The 10,087-nt window shown below is 42.4% G+C and overlaps 2 protein-coding genes and 1 long non-coding RNA gene across 3 annotated transcripts; 1 reads left to right on the top strand and 2 right to left on the bottom strand.

Annotated features, from left to right (window-relative positions):
• Positions 1–257: 257 nt before the first annotated feature.
• On the bottom strand, positions 258–808 carry LOC112350371. The gene is made up of 2 exons (XR_002993747.1): positions 468–808; positions 258–422 (listed from the first exon to the last, which is right to left on the bottom strand). It is a non-coding gene; the product is annotated as an uncharacterized LOC112350371 (long non-coding RNA).
• A 5,014-nt stretch (positions 809–5,822) lies between these two features.
• Positions 5,823–8,160, top strand: LOC112350365 (LRR receptor-like serine/threonine-protein kinase GSO1). The gene has a single exon (XM_024686444.1). The coding sequence runs from the start codon at positions 5,964–5,966 to the stop codon at positions 8,103–8,105; it is 2,142 nt and encodes a 713-aa protein (XP_024542212.1). The 5' UTR covers positions 5,823–5,963; the 3' UTR covers positions 8,106–8,160.
• LOC112350333 (pentatricopeptide repeat-containing protein At2g13600-like) lies at positions 8,110–9,870 on the bottom strand. Its single transcript, XM_024686308.1, has 4 exons — positions 9,195–9,870; positions 8,961–9,082; positions 8,399–8,788; positions 8,110–8,265 (listed from the first exon to the last, which is right to left on the bottom strand). Exons 1-4 carry the CDS (start codon positions 9,868–9,870, stop codon positions 8,110–8,112), a joined length of 1,344 nt encoding a protein of 447 aa, XP_024542076.1.
• Positions 9,871–10,087: the final 217 nt, after the last annotated feature.

Raw genomic sequence — 10,087 nt, forward strand, 5'->3', positions numbered from 1 at the left:
GTATTTGCAATATTTCTTGTTTTATTTAAAGCCTTCTTCTTTTTTGTTGCCATATCTCTCTGGAAAATTAAATCATAAGATTATTTTCAGAAATTTTAAGCTAACTTCTAATCCCAATTTCCTAATAATAGTGCTAAATCTATGCAATTTATCGTTCATCCAATGCTAATGCCATCCTAATCACGATATTAATGGCTTCCTAATTGCAATCCTAATCCATGTAATCAGTATTAATTATACTCCTAATTGCAAGGTAATGGCACAAACCTAATCACATCCTCTCAAGGATTCAAGGTTTTTTTGATTCAAGCTTTTTGTTCTTTCAATCAAGCATTGCTGAGAGTTGGAATTCGAGGAGTAACGGTGAGCAATGTTCGTGGTTTAGGCACTCAAGGTGGAGCTGTGTTTTCTTTCTTTTTTCCCTGTGGAGAACAAAAGCTTCCAGGAGAAAAGAAACCAGTTCTTACCCTTGATACTTGGGAGTCTCCAAGGTCTAGAAAAAAAGGAGAGAGAAGCAAAGAAATTGGTATCACTGCGTTACCAGTCAGATCCGAGCTCCAAAGAATCCGTCCACATCCTCTATCCTCAGCAATCCAAAAGAAAAGAGAAAGAAAGCTCAAACCTTTCTGTAGCATGTTAAGATCCTTGAGCCCTCCAAGAGCGGTGCATCTATCCCTGCCCTCTCCAAATCCTGGCGCCTAGCACACCCAATGGTGTGTGGGACGAGGCTATTGCCACTGGCCAGCATCGCTCGGTACAGAATCACGCCTTAGCGGCCAAGAAGATTTCCCATTTAGCCCTAAATTCTGACACCTCTTCTTCTCGTGATTGATCTGGCAATTGGATGATTTTATCTGACTCATTCATTTTGACAGCTCATTTAATGAGCCAGCTGAGGCAAATGATATACACTTCTAGGAGTCACTGAGGTATAGAAGTATCTGTGCTGATATCCTTGATCACAGAACTTTGGATATCTAAAACTATTCCCATCCAAAAGTTTTACTTGATCAATCATCATGGATAGCATATGATTTTCCTCTCCTTCCTTAATATTGAACCACTGAACTTTAAAAATAATTCTCTTGAATGATCTAAAGTTTACGTCATAAATATCCATTAATGTACCTGTGTAATATAAAAGTTATCTATAATAATAAGAACGAAGAACCCAGACCCCCACAGCCGTCCGATCCTAGGCTCGGGGCAGCCTTGGAAGCCATGGTTCTCAGCAAGGGGAGGCTAGCCCAGGCTCGGGCCAAGGCCGGTGGCCATGGTTAGCGGGAATATTGGCTCAATGTTGTGGCGGCCAATGGGTGGGATGGATGCGTGGTGGGGAAGGGAAGAGGGCATGGTGACAGGTGTTATGCCATGCACTCCTAGGGCTCCATGGTTGCTCTAGTTGGACATGGTTGTGTGGGCATTCCCATGAGAGCCTGTGCATGGTAAGTAACAGGGGCGAGTAGAATGGTAGTCAAGCACACAATCCAGGCTCCTCTCGGGATCAACTAAGGACTGTGAGAGGCAAATTGGCTCATCTCCAACTCAGCAAAGCTTTGATCCCTATTCACCACTGCCTCATGAGCTTTTTGGCCTGCAGGAAAGCAATTATCAAAGACACTCCCTCTTCATCCCCGGATTCTCTCGAGGAATCCCTTGCTGCTAGGCCTGGTGAGGGATTGTTGTTTCAGCACATGCTCGGGATCAACTCCGTTTGTAGGAACTTGTTTTGAGTTGACATAGGGCTGTCAAGTGGCTGTGCTAGCCAACACTGCTCCTGAAGTTTTGGAAATCCGACATGGCACTGATGTCTGGGTTCGAGAGAGAGAGAAGGAGAGAAGTAGAAGGTGCCACCACAAGCATCCCGCCAACTGTTGGGAAAGGATGGGAAAGCTGGCATCAATCGGTTTGTTGCAGTAGCCCATGGATAAAACTGTAGTCCATGGATAGATGTATGACATTATAGTCAGCATTCCAGAATCAATCCTAAGATAAATTTGTTTAGTATGATCATGTTAAACTAACAAAATTCACCTACATTGTCTGGAGTTCAGTCAAGCCTGCAAATGATGGAACTGGCTGAGGAGAAAAGGAGTTGTTTCCAACGCTTCTGTTATGCATACACATGCATCAGGTCAACTCCAAGTTAAGAAGAAATATTACATTAGTTGGAGAGCTTTCAACCTGCTTAGATCAGGTAACGTTCCAGTAAAAGCATTATCATTGATGTGTCTGTAAATGAAACAAAACTTGAGTGCAAAGTAGTTACCATATTAGCTATTTACATTTCAAAGAGGGTTGATATCCGCCCCAAACTGCTCGGCAGTGATCCAGCAAATTGATTTTTGTCAAGTCTCCTGAAAATACACTATTACACGAGATTGTATTCTAGCCATCAATGACTTACATGATGGTCAGCTTGGAAAAGTTTCCAATTTCATCAGGAACTTCTCCAGAGAAGCTGTTATTGTCCAGTAACCTGAAGGACAACAGGTCCAAAAACCTCCAAGAAAATGAGAAAGATACGTACAAGTGCTTGAGTTCAGGTAAGAAATATATTTCTAGCGCGTCCACCTCTTTGTAAACCACCCAACATTTGCTGGGCAAGTACTCGTAAAAAACTAAGATAGATCAAAATACATACCTGGAAAATCAATATGAGGTTGTTGTGGATTCCTTAACGTAATTATAATGCTGTCCATTGTTTTCTTATTTGCATCAATTTGAGAAACTCTAAAATGCTTTCCATTAATCTAATATACTGTATAACTCATGGCCTAAAATTTAAAACTAATTAATGATTAGTTAATATTAATTATGACTTTGCGTCCATTACCCAAATCCTTAAAAACATTTGATACTGATTCACCTCTTTGAATAGTATATTGTATGATTTCATATATAATAGCCATAGTAGGTAATAGTGGTAGCTATTTTAAATTTTCAGGAATCTATTGGTTTGGATGGTCAATCACATATTGCATTCTTGCATTATCTTTGCTTGTTGATACTTTTGAAGGATAAGTTGCATTTCCTCTACATTAAAGTAAATATATAGAGAAATATTTTCATATGCTTCTTAACTAAGTTGAATTTGTTTTTCTAGATGCTACAATCGAATACTACTATAATCAAATGGAGATATAAACTATGAAATACTTGAGCAAATTAGCACTAAAATATTATGCATATAAAAACTCTTTTTTAATAGCAGACCTTCAGCTATAAATCTTCAAGTTTTACTTTTTGTCTTACCAAAGATTTTAAAACCCTTAAATAACACTCAATAAAAAATATATCTCAGCTAGTTCCAGGACCAACCATCTTTAACTCATCACTTAATTATACTAATAAATGAACTTGTGTTGTCATAGCTGTTGTAAATAATGTTGCTTCCAATAAACACACATAAATAATAGACTTTTCTTTCATAATAAATTTCAAAGATCTATCTACTTCTTGAGCAGTTTAAAATCTAATTAAAATTAAAATTAATTGAATTAAAAAAATTAAATCAATTATTACCATACAACTTCTCCAAGAAAATATATTACTTCCCATAATTGAGGTGTTGTGTTTTTCATTATAACAATGAGATAAAAATTGTACAAAATATGTTAATTTACGTTTTAGTAAATTTAGAAACTTATTTATAGTAAATGAAGCCAATTGTTTTCATACCTATTAAATTACCTTTCTCATCGACACAATTTGAAAATTGAGTTCCATATGTTTTAAGCACTTTAAAAGCCTCTATATTATCAATAAATAATTTATTTTAATAACTTGTTAATGTCAAAATTCCATGATTAATTTTTCCATCACATCACAACCATATGTTTTACATTATTCTGCACATAACTAAGTCTAAACTAAATTTAGAAACTTACTCATAGTAAATGAAGCCAATTGTTTTCATACCTATTAAATTACCTTTCTCATTGACACAATTTGAAAATTCAGTTCCATATATTGTAAGCACTTTAAAAGCCTTTATATTATAAATAAATAATTTATTTTGATAACTTGTTAATGTCCAAGTTCTATGATCAATTTTTCCATCACTTCACAACCGCATATTTTACCTTATTCTATACACAACTAAGTCTTTTCTATTACTTAATTCATCATTTTTACCAGTAATAGTTTTATATATAGTTTCAAAAAAATTCTTAAATATATGCATGTAATCCTTTAAAAATGCTACTGGAAACTTATAAAAATATAGAAGTTGATAAAATGTGAATATAACCATTTCATACCATTAGGTAACGATATTTGATCTTCTTGTTTAACCAAATAATAATATGTTGCCTAACGTTTTGGAGTCATCTGTCCTAGTATTGGTCAAATATAATTATGACCATTAAATAAACTAATTAAAATTAAATTTTATTTTATGTTTTAGAAATAATAACTAAAATCTTACATTCTATTAGTAGACCTAAATGGATGATCCATAGGTAAGAAACACCAATATCCAATATATATATGCATTTTTATAAATTTCATGACTATATTCCAAGGATCTAGGTCCACAGTTTAGGTAAAAGTATTTTCCTATTAATTTGAACTCCTGAATAAAATCATAATCCAAGAAAATTATGAATAAACTATCACATTGCTTCTCTAAGCTTAAAAAACTGTTAACCTTCTAACTTATAATTATCTTTGCATGGCACTCCATCCCATAATTGTTTCAACTCTTCCAAAAATAATGACCAATAAATATTAGGTACCTTAGGGAGTTTTTAATCTAATATCTGGTATAATCATAATAAGAAATATAAATTAATTGCTAGAGTTGGTGGTATATTATTATTAATTGCAAAAATTGCCTAACATGAATATATTTTTGCCATTAATTTTGTTGGAGAAAGATCATTTTCAGCCATAGTAAAATGTATATTTTTTGGATCTACTGCAAAATTTGGGTAATCATCTTTGAGTTTTTTTTAAATTGAACCATCTGCAGGCATTCTCATTATTCCATTAGTGGACTGATGATCAAATGATAAATGATGTATTGTGTTATTTCTCTACATTGAAATTATTATTGAAGTCAAGGTATAATAGAGAAATAGTCCATTATTTTCTTAGGTATATAATTGTTAAAATCTGTGTGCTTGTTAGCAATAGAAATTTGACAAAATTAAAGGTCCATATTCTCCTTATGAAATAACATAAAATCATTGATGCATAAATCAATCTTTTTATAGGTAAGTCCATTATGTTTAGTGATATTTACCACTTCCTTAAATATATTTGAAAATTTTTATTTGTAGGCAACATTTTAGTCACAGTTTAAAAGTTGTAAATTGCAGCTCTAATTAGCAACATATATGAGCTTATCTAGCTTTAAAGAATATGTTACTGCAAATTATTATTTATATTTTAGTTGTAAAGGACAACTATAATTTCCAACTTAAATTTGAGTAACTATAAAGCTATCACAAATTACAACTTAAATTTTGTAACTAAAGCCAATTTGCTACTAACATTTAAGTTGAGTTGATTACAACTTAAATTTCCAACGAACACAAAAATTTCGTTGGAAAAACATATCATTATAATGCTTTTACGGACTGGCAGAAGTCAAGTCTAAGTCTTGACCTGTCGAAGTCCACATTCTATCCACTGTGGCCAAAAAATCACCACAAAAAAAAATTGTGCAAAAATCTATGTTATGTAATATAGTTGATAGCCCAGTATACCAATGGCAAATCCCAAGTCCCCCACTTTATTGACTAGCAAGGCTTTTATCAAGGCCCTTTGCTAGTCAATAAAGTCAATAAAGTATTTTTACAATGGTAAATCCCAAGTCCCCCACTTTATTGACTACCTCAATTGACTCGAAGTCAAGTGTGCCAAGAATTGATTAGCAAATGTGCGTGTAAACTCTTACAAAAAAAAAGAAGAACCTCAGCTTTCATGATAGCGTTCACTCTTTGATGTTCTGATCCATGGCCATGTCTCTCGCGGATTTGCTGCTGCCTTTGTTTCTACTCGTCTTTCTCACAAGATCCCGGTCACAGTGCCCCACAAATCCATCCGCAATCGTGAACGACACACAGGTTCTTCTCTCTCTCCGTGACAGGCTTGGCATCAAAGTGTGGAACGAGACTGCCAATCCAAGAGCATGGCGGGGAGTGGAGTGGAGCTCGGACAACCAAGTGGAGGGCCTCGCTCTGTCCAGGTTTAATCTCTCGGGAGTTTTTCCTGCCACCTGGGCCGAGCTTCCATCGCTGGCTCGCCTGGACCTCTCGCAAAACGGCCTCTCCTCGCTGGAAGTCCCTTGCAAAAATACGCAGCTCAACCTCCTCAACTTGAGCTCCAATTCCCTGCAAGAGTTCCCCGGAAATCTCTCCAGCCTCGAGAGTTTGGAAAGCCTGGACCTCAGTGGGAACTTCTTAACAGTGGCCGGACTCCCAAAGTTTAGCTTGACGCTGCGATCGCTCAACCTGTCCATCAACAACTTAACTGGGAGCTTTTCCATTGGTGGTAACCTGGGACTGGAGGCACTGGAACTCTCGCACAACGGACTCAGCGGCTCCATTCCAGAAACTTTCGGGGAGATGACGAACTTGACGCGCCTGGACATATCGTATAACAGGTTTAGAGGAGATCTACCCGATATTTGGAGCAAGAACTTGGAGCTCAGGTACATGCGTATCTCCAAAAATTCGCTCCAGGGTGGTTTGCCACCGAGCTTGAGAAGGCTACGCAAGCTCTCGGAATTACGCGCTGCATACAACTGTCTCTCCGGGCCACTGGAGCTGGAAGATGGCGACTTTGCAAGCATCGAGGTTTTGAACCTCGGGCTAAACGGGTTTAGCGGAACGATCCCGGCTACGCTGGGAGGCTTGAGGAACTTGAAGATCCTGGATCTCAGGGGGAATCGTTTTAGTGGCGCCATCCCAGGCGAGCTCTCGAAGCTCTCGCATCTCCAGCTGCTGGTTCTCACGGGGAATCGTTTTAGTGGTGCCATACCTCCGGAGCTTGGAAACTGTTCGAACATCAGAGGGATACGCCTCGACAGCAATTACTTGACTGGAACAATCCCAGGCGAGCTCTCGAAGCTCTCACATCTCCAGCAACTAGTTCTCAGCAGCAACGACATCGGCGGGGAGCTCCCTTCCGGACTCTCCAACTGCACCGTGCTCGTCGTTCTCTGGCTGGGAAAGAACAAGTTCTCTGGAAATCTCCCTGAGAGCTTCGGGGATTTGAGCCGCCTGCTCATTCTGGAGCTTTCCAGCAACGATCTTGTCGGTTCAATCCCGGCCATGTTGCAAAACATGTCGGCTCTGCAGTTCCTCATCCTCGAAAACAACAGATTCAGTGGCTCCATACCGGACTGGCTTCCCAGGCTCACGAACTTACGAGCCATGGACTTCTCGGTTAACAGGTTCTCTGGGGAGATGCCGGAAAGCATTGGCCGACTGTTTGCCAACGTCCAGCTTTACAACAAGAGCAAACGGCATATGATGATTCAAACCGGAGGACTCGTCTACAACGGCTTCGCCTTCCCGACCTTCATAGACTTCTCCTTCAACCAGCTGACTGGAAGCATTCCAGCCGCCATTGGCGACCTCTACAAGCTCCAGGTGCTGGACCTGAGACACAACCAGCTAACAGGTCCCATTCCCGAGTCCCTGGGGAAGGCAAGGAATCTCTCCAAGGTGTGGCTCGCGGGGAATCGTCTCAATGGCTCCATACCATCGTCCGTGGTGGACCTCTCGTTTCTCACCATCTTCGACGTCTCCAACAACAGCCTGGTGGGACGGATACCTGACAGCCCGCAACTCTCGCCCATGGACGCGGCTCTCTTCGCTGGGAATCAGCTCTGTGGCTTGCCACTGACCAACACCTGTTCGAGCACTGCTATGCTGCCACATAAGCTTAGAACAGAGGGACAAGGTGGTAGCGAACAGGACCAAACAGAGGTGATAACACTTGTCAGCGTTGCGATCTTCGTGGCAGCCTTCTTCAACGCGTTCTTCTGGACCTACTTTGCGGCAAACCACAGAGCTCATTCCCATGCTGGCAATCAAATCTCTAGCTCGTCCACCATGTTGCTGCCGTCCTTTCTACCTTCCAGTTCGTAATCCATCACCATCGTGTGACCGCTTGATGAAGTGAACTCTTTTTATCCGCTTTCAAGGCCGCCTCCTGTATAGTCTTGAGCTTATCATGATCCTCCCACAGCCCCGCGCTCCGGTAGATGCTCGCCATCAGAACGTATGCAGCCGAGTCATTCTCGTCGATCTTCGTCAGTGCCTCGAACGCAATCCTCCCCACTTCCACTTACGGCAGGCCCCGAAGACGCTCCTCCAAACCACAGCATCCGCTCTCAAAGGCATGCTCTCGAGGACTTTCAAGGCCTCTTCCAGTCGGTTACGAGATCCACCAAGCTGCTGTAGTGATGAATCCCGCAAACAATGCCAGAGTCCGGGTCCATTGCCTGGAAAAACTCCCTGCCTCGTTCAACTATGCCGCCGTGGCTGCAAGCAGTGATGACCGAGACAAATGTGATTGCGTTTGCTCGCACGCCATCTTCTCGCATCTCGCGAAAGGCTTCGAACACGCGCGACGTGTCACCCTGTTGGCCGAATCCCGTGACCAGTGCATTCCAGGCGACGATATCTCGGACTGCCAGAGATCCAAACAAGTGCTCGGCCGCACTCATAACTCCGCACTTCCTGTAGAAGTTTACTCCCCACAACTTGATCGTCTTCCAGCCCACGCCTGTAAAGCTCAGCCTGGATTCCTTCCAGCTAGGCCGTAAGTGCTACAAGAGTCCGAGAGTTTGGAGCACAGTCCACTCCAAGAGTTCCAGCCCGAGCTCACTCTCACCGTTGTCTATATATCCCTGTATCGAGCTCGTCCAAACGACAACGTCCCGGCTAGGCATGCGTTTGAAAACTGCTCGAGCTTTCACCATATCTCCACACTTGGCATACATGTCCACCAAGCTGCTCCCAGCGTCCAAACTTCGCGGCGAGAGAATGAATCTCCATCCCCTTTTCTAGGCTCTGGATTCGCACTAGCTTTCCATCTTCTCGCGGAACAGGTGGCTCGGACGCTGAAAGGTGGACGCAGGCCATGAGCGCAGCAACAAACGTTCTCTGGTCCGGATCGTTCTCCCGAGCCATGCCGAAGAACAGCTCCAAGGCCAGCTTGCTGTCTCCACTTACATCGGCCAGCCATGCCATCGAAGACCCTGCGAGCTTCCTCTAGCTTCTCACACTTCGCGTACATATCGATCAGAGTGTTCCCCACGAACACGTTCTCACAGTACCTGCTGTTTGAAGCTTCACCGTGGATAGCCACCTCGGTTTCCAATCTCTTTCTCTTCACGAGTTTGCCGTCGACATCCACCGCTTCTTCTCGCATTGAGAGGAAAACGTCTTCGCTGCAAGACGGTCCCATCTGCTTGGCTTGAGAATGGATGCCTCTGCCGGTCTCGAGACTAGCCTCCTTGACGAGCTTCCCATCGACCAAAACAGCGTCTTCCTTCGCCGCGAGGCTGCTACAAGCCTTTGCCGCGTCCTGGAGTTTGGCTTGCATCCTCTCGAAGAGATCCAGAGCCACATCGCTCTCGCCATTGGAGACGTAGCCCAGCATCAAGGACATCACGTTTGGGTGAAGAATGCTGTCGAACACGCGGCGGGAATCCTCCATGCTGCCGCATTTCGCGTACATGTCTCCCCAGCTGCTTGTTCTCCGCCGCCTGGGCGTGGATCGCCCAGGCGTAAATTGCCCTAGCGCAAATCCCTTGTGACCTTCAACGCCGACACCTGCTGATCGGGCGCCCGCGGCGGCGCTGAATGCTGGTGCGGCGCATCGAATCGCTGCGTCGCCAAGTCTCATCCATCGCAAGAACCCTAAAAATTTGCTAGCAACATGGAAATCCAACCAAGGCCGTCGATTCAAGAATATCTGACGGTTGGAAATGAATCGGGGACCATTAGCCTGGAAAAACCTACAATGTGCCTCAGCGCGCTCGCAATCCCAGGCTTGTAAGCCGGTGTCCATCTCCGGTCGCCCTCGAGTTAAGTCGATCGGAAACACCGCTGAAAACAGGAAC

This window comes from Selaginella moellendorffii, unplaced genomic scaffold, assembly GCF_000143415.4.
Source record: "Selaginella moellendorffii unplaced genomic scaffold, v1.0 SELMOscaffold_48, whole genome shotgun sequence".
Taxonomy (NCBI): Eukaryota; Viridiplantae; Streptophyta; class Lycopodiopsida; order Selaginellales; family Selaginellaceae; genus Selaginella; species Selaginella moellendorffii.

Bases quoted from the DNA above. Each gene is read 5' to 3' on its own strand.
- LOC112350333 (XM_024686308.1), bottom strand. From the start codon at position 9,870: ATGAGACTTGGCGACGCAGCGATTCGATGCGCCGCACCAGCATTCAGC. The intron at 9,083-9,194 runs GTAAGTGGAGAC...TCCACCTTTCAG, and splicing joins CGATGGCATGGCTGGCCGAT to CGTCCGAGCCACCTGTTCCG. The intron at 8,789-8,960 runs GTATGCCAAGTG...GGACTCTTGTAG, and splicing joins GGGAGCAGCTTGGTGGACAT to CACTTACGGCCTAGCTGGAA.
- LOC112350365 (XM_024686444.1), top strand. From the start codon at position 5,964: ATGGCCATGTCTCTCGCGGATTTGCTGCTGCCTTTGTTTCTACTCGTC.